The following is a 23399-nucleotide window of genomic DNA, read 5'->3' as shown; positions in this document are numbered from 1 at the left end:
ACACGAGGTTCTAACCTAGTACTAAATATAACTGATTAGTAGTTATCCGATAGGTTTTAGGTCGGGTATACCCAACGGTAAACTTTTTAAAATTAATGGGTTACCCGAAACTTACGGGTATACCCGATACCCGATGAGTATTTACCCACTAGAAACCCGACGGGTTTTAGGACGTGTTTGGGACAAGCATATCTAATCGAGTTTGGGGATGGGATTAGTTAAACCCGACCCAACTATCCCTACCCCTAAATGAATAAATTGAATAACCATGGGTCTGAATTGGGGGATCCAGATTCATTTACCCTAACTATAAAACCCCATCGATACTCTCATGATCGATCATCACCAGATCTTCTTCACCTCACCCACTTTTCTCGAGTTTTCCGAACATCAATTACTCTCAATTCAATTCAGGTCAGTTCCATCTCTATTTTCCCCCATCATTCATCGATCCAATTTCAATTTAATTCATCAAATTTCATCTGATTTCAATAATTTTTCAATTTATACGATCAAAATCTGACTTTTGATACTTAATTTTTCATCAATTTCGTGTATGCATGTGTTTTTGTATCGATTATTATGCTCAAACTTGTCAATTGTTGTTATAAGTTTGTATCTGATAAATCAGATCATGAAAAAGTCAAACTTTTTGACTGTCAAAAGTCAAAGTTGTATTTTTTTCATGATCTTATTGTTGATGATTGCCATAGTTAATGTCACATTAAAATAATAAAACTGGTTGTAGTTTTAGTTTTAGTTTATATGCATATAAATATACATATTCGAACTAATGATTCATTGGTTGGAAGCCAATTAGCAATCCAGTTAAGGAAAATATCAAAGTTTTTGGGTGTTATAGACTTATAGTAGTTATTTAGTGTTTGATTAACAAGGAAAAAGATAAACTTTTAAGGTTTTTTAGTATCAATAATCTTATTTTTTGATGATTATGACTTATGATACACAATGGCACATCAAATTTAATAACTGGTTGTAGTTTTTTTTGAAAGGTGTGAATTATTCGCGAATGTCGGGAGGTCTAGCATACGTTGTCTTAACCGGGTCCGTGCTAGAGAGCCCCCTCGCACAATAGATCCACAATTTAAACCCCTTAATGAGAAACCCCTATCACGGAGACTCGCATTTGAGACCTGGAGGGGAAAACTCACCCGGGCCCACCATGGGTGGAACTTAAATACCCGTGGCCACCACTAGAGCACTAGTGATGGTTAACTGGTTGTAGTTTTAGTTAATGCATGTATATCTATGTTTGGCAGCAAATTGACGATTGTCTCGTTTAACACAATCAAATCAAGGAAAAGATCAAAGCTTTAGATTGTATAGGAGTGCTTTTGTGTTTAAATTGAAAAAAAGGGCTTCTTGTGGTTGTTATATCTTATGTCATTAGAATTATTCATGTATGATTGTATGTAACACGTAGGCAAATCACACGAATGTGTTTTGGGCGCATTAGTTGTGGATAAGAAGAGAACTCCGCAATTAATTGTTGCTTGGGTGACTTTTATAAATATTTTATTATTGTGATATTTTATTATAGGGTTTCTTGGAAAATGGCTGAACAAATCAAGCAGCAACCAGCTTTCGTTAAGATCAGCGAACTTCGTCCTGGTGCTTTTGGTCTTAACTTAACTGTAAAAGTGGTTAGTTCAAAGGCAATAATGACACGCGGTCGCAATGGGACTCAAGGTCGTAACATGCGTCTTGCTGAATGTTTGGTTGGTGATGAAACTGGAATTGTTGTCTTTACTGCTAGAAACGACCAAGGTATGATTTACCTTATCAGTTTATATAGAATGTCTAATGTTTAGTGTCAACTTCATATGGATTGTTAATTGTTTGAACTTTTACTATATTATCGGTGCGTTTAGTTCTTTTATTCTTGTTTGGATTTTAATCACAAACAAAGTTATAAAAAATATGGAAATTTTTATAAATATCAGGATGTCATAGCTTGTTTCAATACTTACATATCATTGTGTGCTTATCAAACTTTTTGTATGGTTTAGGGGCTGTTTGTTATGTTACCTCTTAATGAGGCTCTTAATGGTTCAGACCTCTTACTTCTTACTGGTTCATCACTTAATGGTTCAGGCTGTTTGTTTCACGAGCAGATGTCTGAATGGTTCAGACATGTGCCTCTGAATGGTTAAGATTTATACAGAGTCTGAATGGTTAACCTCTAATCTGAATTGGTCAGACATTTGCCTCTGAACGGTTAAGCATTATACAAGCTCTTAATGGTTCAGACCTATTACTGGTTCAGCACTTAATTGTTCTTTTGCTCTACGTTTTCTGGACCTTAATACAACAGACAATAGTTGCACAAAAAAGATATTCTTCGGATGGTATTTTAAAAAGTGGTAATAGCGCATAATGGACTACAAACCTTGGTTTAAAATGCGTGCATAATGTGTGATGTGCCCGATGCGCTGATGAGAGCGCATCGCCATAGCTGATGCGTTGCGTTTACGTGATGCGATAATATTGTGCCTATTTCATGCGCGCAACATTGTCTGTTATGCCTTTTTTTCAGATTTTATGAAATGGGTTGGGTTTTCTCAGTAATTAATATATTAGTAAGCTTGATTTGGACCATTATGGTTCCTAAACACTTTTTGTGGTTCTAGAAACATTTTAGTATGCTTGATTTGAACCAAAAAGCACAACTCGTATCTTCTTATTACATCAGTTTTTTTTTTTAGTTTAAGTATGTTTTTGTAAGTTGTTATGTATAAATATTTTTTAGTATTTTTATAAAGAGCGCATCGCATACGTGATGCGCTCGCATCACGCTTCAAATTTTTGGACCAAACGCATCGGAGTGCATCACGCAATATAAAACCAAGATACAAATACTTATCTAACTGATCAATTTCATTTTGAATTATCCTGATAAGGATTATATACGACTACATTCAAATTGAGAAAAGTCAACTGATAAATACGAGTCGAGAAAGGCCAATCAATCCTCATGTAGATTGTTTTAACGCGTAATTTTACTAGTTAGTTGCTAATAAGTGATTAAATAATGTGACTGTTTTTGTTTAGAAATGAAATACTGCTGCATCTAGAAGCAGTGGCGAAGTATAGAAGGGGCGGGGAGGGGCGTCCGACCCCCCGAACTTTTCGCTCAGTAGTGTTATATATGTAGTTTTCGTATAGAAATTTTTAGGTATATACGTTTTCGACCCCCCGGTTCTATAGAATTTTTTTGGTATATACGTTTTCAACCCCCCGTCATTCGGGTCAAGCTTCGCCACTGTCTAGAAGAAGAAAAAGAATTCATGTAGCCTTCATTCGTACATATATAACTATCTTATTAATAAAATATACAACTTTTTTCAGTGGACGCCATGAAGGAGGGCAGCACTGTCATTTTGAGAAATGCAAAAATCGACATGTACAAAGGGTCCATGAGACTTGCAGTGGACAAATGGGGGCGTGTTGAAGTAACTGAAGCAGCTGCGTTTTCTGTTAAGGAAGACAACAATCTGTCACTTATCGAGTTTGAACTTATCACAGTTGAAGAGTGAGATTTTACCCTTTTGCCCTTGCCCTTGACTCCTAAACATCTGTGCTTGTGTATTAAAGGGCAGTTTATTTACAGCTTACTGTAAGTTTTCTTACCCTTTAATGACTAATTAGCGGCTGTTTTGGTTATCATGAGATGAGAAATAGTCTGTGAGAATAGTAAAACTGTAAAAGTACTCGCTTATCTAAGTTTTAAAGTTTCCTGTTTATGTATTACATTTTGTTTTGAATGATCTTTTTTTTCTTTGCATGCTCCTGATTTTGATCTTAAAATCTTGCGATTCTCTTTAGTGAAAACATGTGGTCCCTGCATCGCATTGTAAGTTACGTTGTAGTATCCTATCTTGTAACCCTGATTTTGACTGTAGGCATAGTTATTGATAGCGAATAGCGACAAATAGCGATAAAGTACCTATATGCTACGTAGCGATGACGATGAGATAACGCCCGCTATTTCGTGTATAGCGATATGGTAGTTAAAATTTTAAGAAATAAAAAATAGCTATCTATAATTTTTTTATATATATAATGTTAATGTTAATTTTATACCTTTTTATGTATAAATTTATAAACTTAAGGACCAAGTGTAAAGTAGTGAAAAATAAAGGGGGTTAAATGTACAAATATACAAACTAATTTTACACTTTTTCAGTAACTTTTACAAGTTTAGGGACTAAACAGAAACTTGTGAAAGATAGAGGGGTTAAATGTAAAAGATATAAAGTTATTTAAAACCCTAAAGCCTAAACACGCTGAAATAACCAGCCGTTGTCTTCTTCATCTTCTTCCTGGTTTCCGTTAGAAAGCATCACCGGAGTTGTATTTTTTTGCCGGAATTCGCCGTCGGAGTCGCTATATGCTCGATATGTGGTCGTTATGCACCTCCTAGCGGTGATTGGCTGCCATGCCACACTATTCGCAATAGCGTCCGCTATAGACGCTATCGATAACTATAACTGTAGGATCCTAAGATGTTACTTGACTTGAATAGTGAACTTATAACTGTAGGATCCTAAGATGTTACTTGACTTGAATAGTGAACTTAAAAAACACATAAATGCTCTTACTCTGTTAAAATAAAATGAGAAAAAAAAAACATATTTACTGGTTAAAAGAGCTCATAAAACTGTATCTTATGTAATCATTAGACTTCAATATTTAACACCTAAAATCTGAATATGTATTCACCAAACTTGGTAATTTGAATCACTATGTTCATGTAACAAGTGGATCAATGTTGTAAATGGTTCCATCCGTGCAACCTTGTTTGCATCAAAAGGTGGAGACTACAGGTGAAAATGAGTGTGGTTTGGACCAAAAGTAAAACTTTATTTTTTGCGTGGATCAAAACGAGTCGATCTGGGCTTGTTCGACTCATCAACTGAAACAACAAACAAATTATTAGAGAGAATTGAGTGGGGGGAAAGGAATGCAGTCCCCGCGTGGTGGGGGCGATGTTCTCGACCCCTCGAACCGTTTTCCCCAATTCACTTCCCGTCCTCTCACACAGATTTGGCTCCCCCAGGGATTAGACGCCGCACCACTTTGTCCGACGTGGACCTCTTTCCCGGCGGGACTTTCGGGTGGACATAGTCCACCCTTAGAAGACATACAAATCTTGAGTGATAATATCATATCAGGAACCACAATAATCCTAAACACTAGACAAAAGTTATTAATCTTGTGGAGATATTAAAGATCATTAATGTTTACCAAAAGCGTAAAATGGGGTTAAATGGTTAACGGTAGGGGTGTAATGTAACAAGTGAAGTCTCTTATGAGTTACTTGAGTTTGGTTCACTAAAAGCTTAAAATGAACTGAACTTAATAGATATCGAGCATAAAATAAGTTTGTTTAATAAACGAAACCTAAACCACAGTTTCACTTATCGAGCTCGAACTAGCTCGTGAGGTTAAACAAAACTATTATTTATATAGTTTTGATTTAATATATTAAATTTATAATTTTATAATGATTAATTATATACATAAAGCTACAATCAAAATAACAAAATAATATACATCATGTATATATATATATATATATATATATATTATATAGAGCCGCTAGAATGAGAACCACCTCGAGTTGTAAGAACCGCGAGAACTACACCCCACGGAACGCCGTTCGCCGCGATTTTTTTTTTACAAGTAGATGTGTGCATTATAAACACGGCCGTAAAAAATCACGGCGAACGGCGCTCCGTGGGGTGTACTTTTTTACACCTCAAGTTTGGTGAAAAAAAAAGAAAAAAGAAAAAAAATTAAAAAACACCAAACTTGAGGTGTAAAAAAGTACACCCCACGGAGCGCCGTTCGCCGTGATTTTTTACGGCCGTGTTTATAATGCACACATCTACTTGTAAAAAAAAATCGCGGCGAACGGCGCTCTGTGGGGTGTAGTTCTCGCGGTTCTTACAACTCGGGGTGGTTCTCATTCTAGCAGCCCCCATATATATATATATATATATAGCTTTCACTTTAAAAATTAAAAATAATTAAATATATATGATTTAATTAACAAAACAGCAAGTAATTCGAGCTTAAGTCGAACTCAATCTTTAAAAACTACTCATGAAGTAAGAGATATGTAAACCCATTAGGGTGTACGGTGTGGGAGGCAAAGGGGTGGGGTAAACTTGGTTTGCCGCTCGGGAACACCACCGCCTACCCCCTTTGCCGCGCGATAAAGTTTGATGAACGGTAAAGGTTTGCCGCTCGGTGAATGTGCATCTTCAACGGCTTTATAGCCGTTACAATTTTAAAAAAATAATAATAATTTTCAACTTTATAAATAAAAACAAATTCACTTCCATTTTCACCAAACAAACCCAACCTCCATATTCACTGCCATTTTCACTCAATTTTTCAAATCTTTTCAAACAAATGGAAGGCTCAAACAAAGGTGAAGGTAAGAAAAAAATGTAGGGTCCGGTTCGAAGGCGAGGGCTCAAGATAAACGCGGTGGTTCGGGTGGTTCTAGTGTGTCGTTTCATCCCCAACTTGGCTTTGCTCATCAAACCCAACCTCCATTTTTTAACCAACCCATGCAACCGAATTTCGGTTATGATAGCCAACGCCACCAAAATTGGATGCTACACGGTCCGACGATGGTTCGACCCGGTGTTTATGATTAGCCCCTAGACGCCCAAAATTCTTTTGACCCGTTTGCTTTTCAAACCCCACGCTCACAATCACTGAGAGACATACAAGATGACTCCGAAGAAGAGTTCGTGCCGGATACCCAAGAGCAACATTATGATGAGGATGAAGATGTTGCCGTTCAAGAAAATCCCATGAACCAAAATGAAGCCGCAAAGGAAAGAAGAGGAAAAGCGAAACGGGAAAATTAGTCGTCTAATCAAGAAGAGGCGTTGGCAAAGGCTTATGTTCATTGCACTTTGAATACAAGAAAAGACAATTAACAAAAGGCGGATGGTTTTTGGAAGCAAGTTCTAAAGCACTTCAATCAAACGGTTGGAGGAAGTAACCGAAGCCACCACCAAGTTCGATCAAAATGGCTCGCGATGCAAACAAAATTGAACACATTCAACGGTTTATATCATCAAGCGGTAAACTTTATTATTTATATATGGTTTATTTTTTAATGAAGTATGTGGATTAATTTGTTGTTAATTTATTATTTTAGGATCGTTTACGTCCTAGCGGGTGCGACGATGCTTTTGTAATGAAGCAAGCGCTAAAGGATTACAAAAACAAAGAAAAACATGACTTTCCTTATGTTGCGTGAAGAAAGCTCCGGCTCGAGTCAAAAAAGAAAGTCGTCGGATTCGGGAAATTATAAAGCGGATACACCGAATGCCGAAGTCTCAAGCGGTCTTCCCGACATAAACGAGGATCCCTCGCCAAGACGACAAAAGAGAAAGGAGAAAAAGGACAAAGGGCCGTCTTCAAGAAACGAAGATCCAAGAAATATAACCGGTAGATTCGAATAATACAAGGCCATGAAGAAAGAGTTGATGGATATTAAACGTTTACGAGAAGAAAAATACATGACCTTGGCGGATGAGCAACGAGAGGCGTTGCGACAAACTATGTTCGACAAGGACTTGAAGACGTTTAACCGGCCTCGCGACAATGTTCACCCTTCGATGTTGGAAATCACACTCGCTAGAAAACGTGAGATCGCAAAAAAATATGGTTGGCCTTGTAATTTTTAGTTTTTTTAAACTTAGATTTTAATGTAATGCTTTTTATTTATTTATAATAGTTAGATGTTTTATTCATTTTATGTTAAATTAAAAAAATAAAAAATATAAAAAATAGTTTACCAATTCATGAAGTGTCTAACCATTGCCAACACTTTTCAGCATAGTTTAAACTCTTAAGGTTGAATGGCATGGCACACTCTCATTGGTTGATTTTGAAGTTTACCACTTTCAAGTGTCTAACCACTCCCTACACCCTTAAGGGTAGGCGGTATGGTATCGGTGAGTGGTGTGTAGGAGTGGAGTCCCCGATCGGTGACCACACCGCGGTGATGAAACTGTTCGGTGAGTGATGTTTCGGTGTATAGTCACCAATTTGATTGAGTGGTGTGATTGAATGAAATTTGATCGTTAATGGGGAGTGATTGAAACATACCTAGTGATTGAGTGCAAAATAGGGAGTGAAATAGAGAGGTGACATGGCATAATATTATGGCAAAAGATCAAATACAAATAATCTTAACATACTAAACATACAAATTGAAGGAAAACCCAAAAAGACAAGGTGGCATTTTTGTAATTACCACCAACTATCAAAGTTACAACCAAAAATAACTAAAAAAACACAATTTTTTTTTAAACATTTTTTATTAAAAAATCGCTACATTTCGTTAGCAAAAAAAAAAAAAAAAAATTTGGCTGCTACTAAAAGTAGCGATTTTTTAATAAAAAATGTTAAAAAAATAAAATAAAATAATTTGTGTTTTTTTTTATTTTTTTAGATTTTTTTAGGTTTTTTGGGGGGTTTAGTTTTAGCATTTTAGCTTGGGTGGGGTGTGGGGGTTAGGTTTTTTTTAGGTTTTTGGGGGTGGGGGGGGTTAGGTTTTTTTTAGGTTTTTTTTTTTTGGGGGTGGGGGGGGGGGGGGTTAGGTTTTTTTAGGTTTTTGGGGGTGGGGGGGGGGTTTAGGTTTTTTTTGGGGGTGGGGGGAGTGGTTAGGTTTTTTTAAGTATATTTGTAGAGGAACTTTGATAGTTATTGATAATTACAAAAATGCCACCTTGTCTTTTTGAGTTTTCCTTCAATTTGTATGTTTAGTATGTTAAGATTATTTGTACAAAAACTTTACCCTAATATTATTTGGTAGAGAATCACTCAAACACCCTAGAGTGATTGAACCATACTCCACCCTCAACCCTCAGAGCTAAAACAAACAGCCCGTTAACAAGAGTTGTGTGGCCCTTAATGGCATAAATATAAATAATAAAAAGTAAATATAAAAATAAATAACGGAATTGAATTTTGGTGTAAACATGGAGGCGAGCTACTGTATCTGGATGAGGCAACTTAAAATGGCCACCACCGTCTTCCGCCGCACCACCACCACCGCTTCACTCTCATCCTTAATCATCCGGCTACCTTCTTCGAAACCAATTCTCTCTCATCTTTTTCACCACCACCACCACCGCCGCCGCCGCTCAATTTCAACATCTGCAACTTCTCCGTCTCAGTCTCCGCTTTCCCAAACCCTAAACCATTCATGTTCCTCCAATTCAGGTGAAATTTTGTAACTTTTTAATGATGTGTTTATTCGAGTATTTATTTGCATAATTTATGTATTGATTATGGTTTTGGTAGGAGTTGAAGATGGTGAATTGAATCTCAGTGACTCCCAGAAGGTTATTCTGAAAGGAATGAGATACAAAGAATTTCAAGTAAGCATAAATAACTTTCTTCTTTTTAATATGCTTTTGTTGTGGTTGTTTATAACTTATAACATGGTTTTATTTTATGAACAGGAATTTTATATTTGAGCATAATTAAGTGAATTAGAGGGTGTTTGGATGTGGGTTAGAATTAACTCAATAATAATGATTGTATTACTATTAGAAAAGAGATTACATGGATTTAAATAGACGTAAACCCTAGCCTAATAATATAATGGGCCAATTTGTTATTTGGGCTGATATTCCCCCGCAAGTTGAGGGCGGGGAACGACCTGCAACTTGGACCTGAGAAACATGAAACGTTGAGAAGACAAGGGCTTTGTGAATACGTCGGCAATCTGGTCATCAGTCTTAATGAACTTGACATTCAGCTTCCCTTTAGCAACTTGTTCTCGAACAAAGTGAAAATCCACTTCAACATGTTTAGTACGAGCGTGAAAGACTGGGTTGGCCGATATATATGTAGCACCAAGACTATCACACCATAACGTTGGTTTAGAAGCTGTAATTCCCAATTCCCGAAGAAGAGATTCGAGCCAAATTATTTCAGCAACAGCATCGGCAATGGCTTTATATTCAGATTCTGTGGAGGACCGAGAGACGGTCTTTTGTTTACGAGCGGACCACGAGACCAGATTTGAGCCCAAATAGATTGCATATCCCCCCGTGGATCGTCGGTCCACCGGGCAACCAGCCCAATCAGAGTCTGAATATGCTTGAACAAGAGGACTAGATCCATCATTCCAACAGGAATCAGAGAAGACATGAAGATGAGATGCAGACGAATGCCGGAAAAGGAGCCCAAGATTAATAGTTCCCTTTAGATATCGTAGGATTCGTTTAACAGCAGACCAATGGTTTTCAGTAGGTGCGTGCATAAACTGGCAAACCTTGTTGACTGAAAAAGCAATATCAGGACGTGAGAGGGTAGCATACGGAAGGGCACCAACAATCTGACGATACTTCGTCGGATCAGCATAAGGCAAGCTGTCATTTGGCAAGAGAACTGATTTGACATCCATTGGGGAGGCAACAGGTTTACATTCAGAGAGTCCAACCCGATTAATGACATCAAGTAGGTACTTTCTTTGAGAAAGAATTAAACTGGAGGTCTGGTGGATGACTTCAATACCCAAAAAATAATGTAGTTTGCCAAGATCTTTAACTTCTAGCATTGAACTGAGCTTTGTGATGATGGAGTTAACCAGTTGGGAGTTTTTGCCAGTGATGATGATATCATCAACATAGACTAAGACATATACAATGCTTCCCCGGTGATTGTAGATGAAGAGAGACGGATCGGTTTTGGAACCGTAAAAACCAACCTGTTGCAAAGCTGTTGACAGTTTAGTGAACCATGCTCGTGGGGCCTGTTTCAGGCCATATAGAGATTTATGGAGACGACACACATGATGGGGTTTGGTAGGATCAACGAAGCCAGGGGCCTGAGTCATATACACTGTTTCTTCTAGATCTACATGAAGAAAAGCATTTTGAGCATCCAGTTGCTTTAAGGGCCAGTTGTTGGAAACCGCAAGGGATAAAACCGTACGGATAGTTACCGGTTTTACAACTGGGCTGAACGTCTCATGATAATCCACCCCGGACTGTTGCCGAAAACCTTTCGCTACGAGTCGCGCTTTGTAGCGACTGATATTGCCATTGGAATCAGTTTTCAACCTGTACACCCATTTACAATCAACAACGTTAGTATTATCGACACGAGGGACTAACGACCAGGTTCCGTTTTTGTGTAAGGCCTCTAATTCCTCGGCCATGGCACGACGCCACTCCGGGGATCGGTTGGCAACGGTAAAGGATGTGGGTTCGGTTTGGTTGGAGGTAGTGGAGGCAGTGAAGGCCGAGGGGTCAAAGGGTTGAGTTTGTTTTGGATTTTGTCGAAGATGAGAAGGACGAGGTCGAGGTGGCGGAGGGTGATTCTGTAGTGGTGGTGGGGGTGGAGGTGTTGGAGGGGGCGGTGGGAATGGTTGAGTGGGTGGCATATTTGGTGTATCAAGGTCCGGAATTGGGTCAGGGAAGATAGAAGTGTAAGGAGACGATAGCAGTGGAGTAGGTTGGGTAGGTAAGGGTTGTTCATAGGGGAAAACATGTTCGTTGATGCGTACATGTCGGGCAATATAAACTCTTTCGGTTTGTGGATCAAGGCAGCGGTACCCATGGTGAACAGGGCTGTATCCAAGAAAGACACAAGGGAGGGACCGAAATTCAATTTTATGTCGATTGTAAGGACGAAGTAAGAAATCCTGACTTCTTCTTTTCTCCTTCTTGAAGGCATAATTAGCTCCAAAAGTCCTTTCATGGTGTTTGGGATTCCTTTTGACTTCAAAAGTACTTCTCAGATGGTGTTTGGGATTCCTTTCCTTCTCAAAAGTCCTTCTTAGCCCCAAAAGTCCTTTTCAAAAGGAATCCCAAACACCCACTACATGTTACCCTCCTTAGATCCTACCTTAGCTGTGCTATTGGTGGGATTTACTGAGTATGACGATGACGATGATGAAGAACTGGTGACACGAAATTAGGTTCTTGGATGTAGTTTTCGCGTCTTTCAGATTTTCATACAAGATAAGTTTACGATAGATTTGTACTAAAAGAGCTACACTTTCGTTGCAAAGTTTTTACATAATATTGCATATTGGATGATTATAGTAATGGACTAATGGTTATATATTTTAATTTTGTAATGCTTTTGGGAAAGTTTTGTAGAAAAAGGTTTAAAATTGGCATCGATAAGTGGTTTTGGAATGGAGGCACGAAGTCAAGTGGTGTATAACTTTGTTTAAAATGGGGTATTTTTGTTATGAAATAAGTAAATATATAACTTTGATAACAAGTTGGTGTGAGTTTGTATATAAAAATGTATCTATGTTTCAGATAGAGCACCCCCTCCCCGTGAAAGTGTTTGGTTAACTGTAAAACAATACAAAAGTTAACCTTATGTAAAGACGATAACAAGGAAGTTAGGGACCAAAGTCAAAGCCATAACTTAATTTGCAACCAGATAATGTCCAAAACTCCAAATAGTTCTTGTAATTTGAGCCCATGGCTTTATAGCCTAGTGGCATCTTGGGGGTGGGATAAGACTTTGGGACCAATAGGTCCTGGGTTCGATTCCCACAAAGGGGGTTTTTCCCATATTTATTGGGTTTCCTCTTGAATTGGTGTATAGGAAGTATGCCTAGTGGAGATGGATATGATTGGGTGGTTCCGCTGGTGGCACGATGATACTCCAGTGGTCCGTCAGTGATCCAAATTTGCCGATAAAAAAAAAGTTCTTGTAATGTGAGAACTTGAAAAGAAAATCAAAACGTTGCATTGATGATTCTTGGGACATCTTGATTGACTTATGGCAGTATGGCCTTTGAGTTTTTAAAATAAAATAAAAAATGTTAACTTGATAGTTGTATTCCTTAGATATACCATTTAAGCTTTATTAATTTTTACATACATGAATCTTTAAACAGAATTGGGTCACTTCACAAGGATATAGACCCGCTCAAGCTTTAATGTTATGGAAACTGCTTTACGGGAACAATTCAAAGAGTATTTGGGCACATTCATGTGAAGAATTAGAAGGTTTAACTCATTTTTGTGGACTTGTATGTCGGCTTCAATACCAAAGATGTTCTTCATATAGTCACATCGGTTTATTATTACTATTTTTCTAGGTTTAAACAAAGATCTTATGATGATGTTGAGTAAACGTGCTAAGCTGAAGGCATTACAAGTAAAAGATATCATTACAGCCTCCGATGGCACTAGGAAGGTAAGCGTAATCTTTTTCGACCGTCTCTATAGTCTATACTTGCTTAATATGCAGTGTTTGGATGGACATTTTGAAAGTGATTACTATAACTGAAGAATTATAATCAAATTTAAATAACCAAAAACAAATATTTAGTCAATTAAAACCAAGAATAGGTATAGATTATCTTACATTTATCTACATTTTCAGCTCTTTACAACAGATTAGACCTGTTTTTCCACTTCTGGTTATATTGGCGTTGAATAGATCATAGTTGTCAATAGCGCTCGCTATAGCGAATAGCATAGCGTATAGGTCGAAGGTAGCTACAGGGTATGTAGCGGTAAATAGCGGGATTTCAGTTTTTTTTTTTAATACAAATAGCGATTAAATATAGCTATAAAATAGGTGGATTTTAGGTTTTTGTTAAATATACATGTCAAATAGCGTATATACCAGGGTATTTTGATATAATACACATATAATTTTTTTTTTTTAAATATAGTGTATCGCTATTTATAAAATAGCGCCCGGTATTCATCCCTATTCGTCATTAACAACTATGGAATAGATACAAAATTATAATCACCTTCACCCTAAACGCAAAACTTATATGTGATAAATAGTTTAACTTTATAACTTAACACTAATCGGCTATTCAACTCATATGGTTTCTTCGCAACAATTTCATTTGTTTAAACCATTTTCCCCAATTCTCCATTTTCTGGGTCGTCGGGTCCTATGTGGGTCAAGTAGATAGGACCCAAATCGCTGAATAAGGGTGATTTCATAATATTGTATTTAACCTTTCAAAACGCTAAGGTGGTGTTTGTTTTTCTAAAAAAGAGGCTCTTCTATCTGCGCCGCGCAGACCACACGTAGACATTGCCACCTGCAGACTGTTTGTTTTTCCGAAGATGTTTCATTTAAAAACGTCTGCGCGAGCTCTTCTTGGTGCAAACTTGGCACATCCACTTTTAAGATCTTCTAAGGTCTGCAGAGGGTTAACACCACCACCCACCACCGTCCATCAGCATCACCACCGTCCACCACCCACCTCCACCATTTACCACCACCATCGTTCACCACCACCACCGTCCACGTCCACCACCCACCACCCACCACCATCGTCCACCACCCACCACCCACCACCATCGTCCACCACCCACCGTCCACGTCCACCACCCACCACCCACCACCATCGTCCACCACCCACCGTCCACGTCCACCACCCACCACCATTGTCCACCACCACCAACCACCGCCACCGTCCGTACACCACCACCAGTTTATTTTAGAAGTCTACATACGTTAAAAAACAAACAACCTTCTTCTTGCAGACTACAGAGGTTTGGTCCACCTCTTCTTCTACAGATGTCTACAGATGTGGTCCGTAGACTGCAAACATTTTACCTCTTAAAAAACAAACTACACCTAAATGAAGCAACTTAAAGAATATATAGCTATGCTTTTGAGGATCTTCTCATTAATGATAACATCTCAGGGGGCTGCAGATTCTGTTTACATTGGATGATGGATTGGTAATAGAGACGGTCATAATACCTAATGGTGATAGGGGGAGGAACACAGTTTGCGTTTCAAGTCAAGTGGGTTGCGCAATGAATTGTCAATTCTGCTTCACTGGCAGGCAAGTTTGTCTTCCGATTGGTAATAATAGTTCGTGATATTCTGATTTCGACTATATAATTATATATTAGTTCATGGAATATGGATTATATTTGCTAAATATATATTTTATTTTCTTTACGGGTGTTAGTGGATCATCAAAGTCTATTTTTTATTGTATGTTATAAATTGTAAGTGTTGTATGAAATAACAAAGATTATATTGTTTCAAAAATAACTATTTTATATACTAAAATGATTTAAGATGTTTTATCCATCAAAAATATTATGCTACTTATATTTTAAGAAAACTGGATTTAAATAATCCCAAGTAACAAAATGTTTTGTGACAATCCTAACTTTTAACCTATTTTCTCCCAACGAGTTTTTTTAACTGAGGTCTAACCTAGTTAGTTTTTGTTGACGTGGGTTGCCACATAAGCAGTCCACATCATCAAAACTTTGACTTTTTTGCCACATAAGCAACAAACTAACGGGGTTAGACCTTAGTTAGCAAAAGCTCGTTGGGAGAAAATAGGTTAAAAGTTGGACTGTCACAAAACATTTCATTAGTTGGGACTGTTGTCGGCCAATAGGTAATACTTGGGATTATTGAAATCCAATTTTCCTATACTTAATTATATATTCTATTAAATATCCCTTTATGCGACCCTCTCCCACTAGACCCATTTCCGTTTTACCTAAATATTTATATTATTCCGTTTTTGACCCATTAGAGGTAAAACATAACGCAGGTCAACCCATTCATAAGTAAAGGGGTCATTTTTGCTACCTAGTTGTGTGATATTTTTGTAGGCAACCTTCTGCTTTTATATTAGCAAAAATGGTTTTTGAACTCTTACATGGTAAAATTAGATCAATAAGCAATTCTTTGTGTTGGATGTGAATTTGAATTTGGACTACGAATTGGACAGCCACTTAGTTAAATTCAACTTTATGTGAAAATGGTTACAAAGTAGAGTTAAGATTTGAAGCGGGAAAATGGGCGGGTGCGTGGGCTGATTAACTTGTCATAATGATTAACAGGCAAGTTGCGAACCAGTGGCGGACTTACAATGTTAGTAGGGGTAGCACAGGCTACCCCTCAACCCCGTCTCCGTAGTGTAAAAATACCCCTTAACTCCGTTTCCGTAGTGTAAAAATACCCCGCAACTTCGTCTCCGTTATACAAAGGATACCACTGGTCTAAAAAATAAAAAAATGGGATACCCCTAAATTTTTGTGTACTACCAAAGAACCGAGAAATAAACAAATTAACAAGTAAGAAACCAAAGTTTGATTTTTCTTGAAAATTCGTTTTCGTTTTCAGGATGGGTTTGCGGAGAAATCTAACCGCAGCTGAAATAGTAGAACAAGCGGTCTTTGCACAACGCCTGTTTACAAGTGAAGTTGGCTCCATCAGAAATGTTGTTTTCATGGTATGCATATTATAACACATGGAAAAATATGTTGGTGGGTCAATGAGAACCACGAGTAAATTACTTTTTTTAAGTTCCTGTGTTTTAGTGGTTTTAACCACTTGAGTCCAAAATCAAAAAGTCTAACGCCCTGAACACCCAAATTCTCATTTTCTAACGTTTTGAGTCCAAATTACTCACACCATCCATCAAGTCTGATTACTACAAGGACATTTTTGTCATTTACACATAAAGTACAACTCTTTAGTGCAGAAAGGTATAACTGTACAAGGAACAAGTCATTAATGCACTTTCTCTCTCTCCATCCTACCACCACCGGTCCACCGCACCTCCACCACTATCTTTAAAGAGAGAGAGAGAAGGAGAATGGTTGTGTTTGAGAGTGTGTGTGTGTGTGTGTGAGAGAGAGAGAGATAAGGTTTATATATATTTTACTTTTATTTTTATTTTTTTAAGGCAAATTGGAAAATAATAATCCCATCTTTCTGAAATTGGCCGATAATAATCCCAAGTCAGTTATTAGCCAATTATAATCCGACCTCGTCCAATTTTTTTGTAAAATAGTCTGCCGGTTAAATAAGCTTAACGGAGTTAAGTGTTTTTCCGAATTACAAACCGATGTTTTAGGGCTTTTGATCAGAACAAGGTTACAAGTCGATTGATGTAAAACTTACCTCGAAATTGTGTTCGAAATGGCTTGAATTTTGTTAATTGGAAGTTAAACACCCGAATTGAAGCACCGTTTTCGTGGGTTGGGGGCAGTATTTCGAGGTAAGTTTTACATCAATCGACTCGTATCCTCGTTCTGATCAAAAGCCCTAAAACATCGGTTTGTAATTCGGAAAAACACATAACTCCGTTAAGCTATTTTAACGGCAGACTATTTTACAAAAAAAAATCGGACGAGGTCAGATTATTATTGGCTAATAACTGAAGTGGGATTATTATCGGCCAATTTCAGAAAGATGGGATTATTATTTTCCAATTTGCCTTTTTTAAAGACAAGGGTATTTTAGTCTTTTCATGAAAAACTAACAGAATACTCTAACTGAGTTAATTATTTGGATTCAAAATGTCAGAAAATGAGAATTTGGGTATTCAGGGCGTTCAACTTATTGATTTCGGACTCAAGTGGTTAAACCACTTAAACACAGGGACTCAAAAAGTAATTTACTCTAAAACCAATCATTTTAACCCATGCCAAAAATGACCATATTGACCAGTTACCCAACCAACTCATTTGCCACCTCTACTAGAATTAGTTTGTTTGACATTCGAAGTCAAAGTAGAACAAGTCAACTTAATAGAGAACGAATGATGCATAATGTATTGTCGTATTGATATTAAATACTTGAGTAAACTTCTGTTTTGCTCCCTGTGGTTTGGTCATTTTAACGTTTTTGCCCCAATCCTTTAAAAATAGTCATTTTACTCCCTGATTTATGAAACTTATCTCTATTTTACTCCCTGCCCCTAACGCCATCCAATTCAACTGTTAAATCTTGGTTCAGATCTGGGATGGGAAAAGACTAAAATGCCCCTCATGTGAGGGGCATGTGGCCAGGATTTAACAGATGAATTGGATGGCGTTAGGGGCGGGGAGTGAAATAGAGATAAGTTTCATAAATCAGGGAGTAAAATGACTATTTTTAAAGGATTGGGGCAAAAACGTTAAAATGACCAAACCACAGGGAGCAAAACAGAAGTTTACTCATGTGGCCAGGATTTAACAGATGAATTGGATAGCTATTTTTAAAGGATTGGGGCAAAACCGCTAAAATGACCAAACCACAGGGAGCAAAACGGAAGTTTACTCTAAATACTTTATGTTTTATCTGTAGGGTATGGGAGAACCGCTTCAAAACATCGAAAATGTGATAACAGCTGCGGATATAATGGTTGATGAACAAGGGCTTCATTTCAGCCCGAATAAAGTTACCATTTCAACAAGCGGGCTTGTACCCCAGATAAAACAGTTTCTTCGTGAGTCTAAATGTGCATTGGCTGTTAGTTTGAATGCTACAACTGATGAAGTAATATTTCTTATCCCTTCGGTTACTCAAGTTTTGAATTGTTTACAGTTCGCGTTGTTGACCCGTTTGCTTATTAATGGGCCGATTTGGGTTGTGTTATCTCAAACTACCCGCAACTAGGGGTGCAAACGAGCCGAGCTACTCGAGCTCGGCTCGAAATAAAGCTCGAACGAGCCAAGCTTAAACAAGCTCGATCTCGAGCCCGAGCCTAAAAACAAGCTCATTTAGTAAACGAGCCCGAGCCCGAGCTTCGCTTATCGAGCTCGAGCCGGCTCGCGAGCCTAAACGAGCTTTCTGTATATATATATTTTTATTACTATATTAAACATATATTTATATAACAATAATTACCATTTATATAAATATAAAAAAATAACTAAATTATATGTATAATAATAATAATTATTATAATTAATATAAATTAATTAATAAACACTAAACGAGTCGAGCCCGAGCCGAGCTTGAGCTTGAAAAATTACATTCGAGCCGAGCTCGAGCTTTAGAAATAAAGCTCGAATCGAGCCGAACTCGAGCTCGAGCTTTCATATGTTAAACGAGCTCGGGCTCGGCTCGGCTCGTTTGCACCCCTACCCGCAACTTTAAACCCATTTGATCCGTTCCCCTTTTAGCTACATGTTTTATTTGATTCCTTAGAGATAATGCACAACCTATTCAGCCCATTCATAAGTAAATGAATAAAATGTGTTTGTAGGTCAATACAACCCGACCCATTTCGACCTGCTCATGTTGCCACCTCTATATTCGCGTTTCTAATTTGACTTACAGTCTGCAATTATCTTATAGGTTAGGAACTGGATTATGCCCATTAATCGGAAGTATAATTTGAAATTACTTCTTGATACTCTTCGCCAAGAACTCAGCTTGAAGCATAAATACAAAGTTTTATTTGAATACGTGTTGCTTGCTGGAGTCAACGACAGGTTTGACCAACCAACTTTGCTTTCTCCATATCGCCTACATTCATCTCAATGAGCTTCTTCAAATATATTTATCTTAATAACACATAAAACCTCGTTAGCCATTTTATCCAAAAAAAAAAAAACTTAGATTACTAATTGATATAAACTTTTGCAATTATATTTGACACGCTAATAGTTACAAAAATTAGGGAGAGGATAATGAGAAAACTACATATAAATGAGAAAACTAGAAAACTAACTAAAAAACCTAAAAAAAGCTAAAAAACATACCAAATTTTTTTTTTTACAATTTTTTATAAAAAAAATCGTTAGTTTTTATATATAAAAAAAATTCAAAAAAAAAAAAAATTTGTTGTACTGCACATGTGCATTATATGTGTACTTATATCCGTAATAGTGCACATGTGCAATACAACAAAAAACTTTGCTTTTTTATTTATTTATTTATTTATTTTTGAAATTTTTTTTCCATGCATAAAAAGCTGCGATTTTTTTATAAAAAAAAAAAAAGGGTATGTTTTTTGGCTTTTTTAGTTAGTTTTTTGGTTTTCTCATTTAAACTAGTTTTCTCATGATCCATCCCCATAAAAATTATAATATGATTATAAATAAATACTTAAACACAACTTGTGTGCTATAGTAACTTTATTTCTTTTTCTGTTTTTTTTTAACCTTTTCAAGTTTCAAAGTCAGCCCTGGCACTATAATAACATACACATTTAATCCAATAATTTTATTTTCTCTTATAACTTTCGTTAGTTAGTTTCTTTTACAAAAACTAAATACGTGACATTATTTTTTTTGAAAACTGACAGTTCGAGCCAGTACCCACCAAAAAACTCCAGTCCGGTATCGGTACTATTAGAACCGTGACCGTCACTGCTATTCGTTTATTATGGTTTTCAATCGATGTAGGACACGTGTCGACATCCTTTTGGGCTTATCACCACTTTATTTTTTAAGTTTTCTCTTTCGGTTGCTATATGTAGTGCCGGCACCGTATGAATACCGTAATGAAGTGAACCAATATCGACCAAATTCCCGTCATTAACGTTATTTTTACCACTGCATCTACATTTTCATTTAAATTTGATAAAAATTGGGTCGCCCCACGGAGCACGGGTGTAACTAGGGGTGCAAACGAGCCGAGCTCGAGCTCGATTAACTTTATGTGAGCTCGGGCTCGAGCTCGGCTCGTTTGTATTTTCTCAAGCTCGGGCTCGGCTCGCTTATTATCTATTAATTAATATATTAAATAAAAATAATATAAATAATAGACTTTTTAGGCTCGTGAGCTCGATAAGTGAAGCTCGGGCTCGAGCTCGTTTACTAAATAAGCTTATTTTTAGGTTCGAGGTCGGCTTTAAACAAGTTTGAATAAGCTTGGCTCGATTCGGCTCGTTTACACTAAGGCTCAATAAGGCTCGACGAGCCTAACGAGCTTCACATGCGAGGCTCGAGCTCGGGCTCGATAAGCAGACGAGCTTTATTTTAGGCTCAAGCTCGGCTCGGGCTCGATAAGGCTCGGCTCGTTTCGAGCTTTTTCTCGAGCCGATCTCGAGTAGCTCGCGAGCCGCTCGGCTCGTTTGCACCCCTAGGTGTAACCCACTAGTTTGGAAAATTTGGACAAAGTTTCAGGTCAACCCGATTCGACCCGTTATCCAACTCAACTATTTTGCCACCTTTAATCCTTGGGTTATGTATGTAATTTGGCTCATTTTGGGTTGCACTAAATTAACTTCTTTGGGTCTATATTTTGCAGCATTGATGATGCAAAGAGGATAATTGATCTTGTAAAGGGCATTCCTTGTAAAATAAACCTCCTGACATTCAACCCGCATAGTGGGTCCCACTTCCAACCCTCCACAATCGAGAAAATGATCGAGTTTAGAAACACACTGGCTGAAGGCGGTTGTGTTGTGTTCATGAGGCCGAGTAGAGGTGATGATCAAATGGCTGCGTGTGGTCAACTCGGCAACCCGGGTGAGTTACAAGCACCTTTGCTCAAAGTCCCACCGAGGTTTCAAACTTCGTTAGAGCCGTTGGTGTAACCGGATTAACTTATACGTCATGTTTTAAGTGGCTTGGAGGAATATGATATTGAAGAAGATTTTGAGTATTTGTGTAAATTTTGATTTGTACTATCCAGGTTTCTTGTTATTTATGGTCATAATAATTAGATCTAAATAATCAAATAATATATTCTTGAAAAATCTAATTATTTTTTTTTTGAATGGCCAACAAACTCAATTCCGAGCACTCTCGGGGCACCCACTGGACAAACGGAGTACTCCGAGAGTAACCCGAGTCCACCACCAATTCCGGGGAAAACCCGGTAACCCACCCGTCCGTAGGCACGACAGTGAAATTACCGGTAATTATACGTGGTGTCAACCAAACATGAATAGTGAATTCAGTGAACCAAACGGTGCCTTAGGGTCCGTAAAAATAAAATTTTAAATAATTATGTTACCCTTTCATATAAATACACAAAAACATATATTTTATGTTATGACATCACATATCTTTACCAGTAAATTTACTAATTTCTTGTTAACTAAGTAGATTTCCTGGAGTTTACTACCTTGTTAACTAATTAATTAATTAGATTAGGTAAAACCTAGTTTAGAAAAAAAATGTTGCTTTTAAAGAAGTTAAAACGGAAGCTACATAACTTATATGTCACCAACACATGATTTGCATGATAAGAAGAAATATTTATAAACATATAAAAATATATCACATGATAAGAATTTATAGATGATCCTAGTATAATTATAGGAAAATTGGTATTTAATAAACCAACCTTTAACCAGTTGGTAAATAATAATCCAACCTACAGAATTGATATAGAGTTAATTACTGTTTTCGTCCCTGAGGTTTGTCAAAAATAACGGTTTCAATCCATTAGTTTAAAAATTGCGATTTCAGTCCATTAGTTTCATTTTCGTAACCATTTCAGTCCACTAACTTAACTCCATCCATTTATTTTGTTAACTTTGAGTTAACTAACTAATTCAGGGACGGTTTGCGACAGTTTTAGAAACACAGGGACTTAAGTGTAAACTAGAAAACATTAAAACAAAAAAATTAGTAAATTCCAAAAAATCAAAAAAATTCCAAAAAACCAAACAAATTCCAAAAAATTCTAAAAAATAATAAAAATTCTAAAAAATCATAAAAATTCTAAAAAATCCAAAAAGTCCGTTTCGGCGCGAACTGTTTCGAACCCGAACCGCTTCGAGCTGAACCGTTTCGACGCGAACCGTTTCGACCCGTACCATTTCGACCCGAACCGTTTCGAGCTGAACCATTTCGAGCTGAACCATCCGAACCGTTTCGAGCTGAACCGTTTCGACGCGAACCGTTTCGACCCGTACCGTTTCGAGCCGAACCGTTTCGACCCGTACCGTTTCGAAGCCGAACCATTTCGAGCTGAACCGTTTCGAACCGAATTGTTTCGACCCGTACCGTTTCGAAGCCGAACCGTTTCAAGCCGTACCGTTTCGAACCCAACTGTGCCGTTTCGAACCGAACCCTTTCGAGCTGAACCGTTTCGAACCGAACCGTTTCGAGCTGAACCGTTTCGAACCGAACCGTTTCGAGCTGAACCGTTTCGAACTGAACTGTTTCGAGCTGTACCGTTTCGAACCGTACCGTTTCGATGCTAACCGTTTCGAACCGAACCCTTTGGACCCGAACCGTTTCGACGCGAACCGTTTCGACGCGAACCGTTTCGAAGCCGAATCGGTACGGTTCGATACGGCACGGTTCGCGTCAAAACGGTACAGCTCGAAATGGTTCGGTTCGAAACGGTTCAGCTCGAAACGGTTCGGTTCGATACAGCACGGTTTGGTTCGAAACGGTTCAGCTCGAAAGGGTTCGGTTCGAAACGGCACGGTTCGGTTCGAAACGGTACGGCTTGAAACGGTACGGCTTCGAAACGGTACGGGTCGAAACGGTTCGGTTCGAAACGGTTCGGCTCGAAACGGTTCGGCTTCGAAACGGTACGGGTCGAAACGGTTCGGCTCGGAACGGTACGGGTCGAAACGGTTCGCGTCAAAACGGTTCGGGTCGAAACGGTTCGGGTCGAAACGGTTCGGGTCGAAACGGTACGGACGGTTCAGCTCGAAACGGTTCGGGTCGAAA

At 37.9% G+C, this 23399-nt stretch overlaps 2 protein-coding genes across 2 annotated transcripts; both read left to right on the top strand.

Moving 5' to 3' along the window:
• The first annotated feature begins 269 nt into the window (after positions 1–269).
• On the top strand, positions 270–3805 carry LOC110896034 (uncharacterized protein At4g28440). Its single transcript, XM_022143448.2, has 3 exons — positions 270–414; positions 1562–1788; positions 3370–3805. The coding sequence occupies exons 1-3, from the start codon at positions 332–334 to the stop codon at positions 3555–3557; spliced, it is 498 nt and encodes a 165-aa protein (XP_021999140.1). The 5' UTR covers positions 270–331; the 3' UTR covers positions 3558–3805.
• A 5211-nt stretch (positions 3806–9016) lies between these two features.
• LOC110896033 (dual-specificity RNA methyltransferase RlmN) lies at positions 9017–21450 on the top strand. Its single transcript, XM_022143446.2, has 9 exons — positions 9017–9279; positions 9361–9437; positions 12932–13043; positions 13136–13233; positions 14727–14860; positions 16168–16276; positions 18118–18309; positions 19114–19250; positions 21013–21450. Exons 1-9 carry the CDS (start codon positions 9036–9038, stop codon positions 21299–21301), a joined length of 1392 nt encoding a protein of 463 aa, XP_021999138.1. The 5' UTR covers positions 9017–9035; the 3' UTR covers positions 21302–21450.
• Positions 21451–23399: the final 1949 nt, after the last annotated feature.

The sequence above is a fragment of the Helianthus annuus genome, chromosome 12 (genome assembly GCF_002127325.2).
Source record: "Helianthus annuus cultivar XRQ/B chromosome 12, HanXRQr2.0-SUNRISE, whole genome shotgun sequence".
NCBI classification, from domain to species: domain Eukaryota; kingdom Viridiplantae; phylum Streptophyta; class Magnoliopsida; order Asterales; family Asteraceae; genus Helianthus; species Helianthus annuus.
The sequence above is the reverse complement of the archived record's forward strand: the minus strand, read 5'-3'. Positions and strand labels throughout refer to the sequence as shown.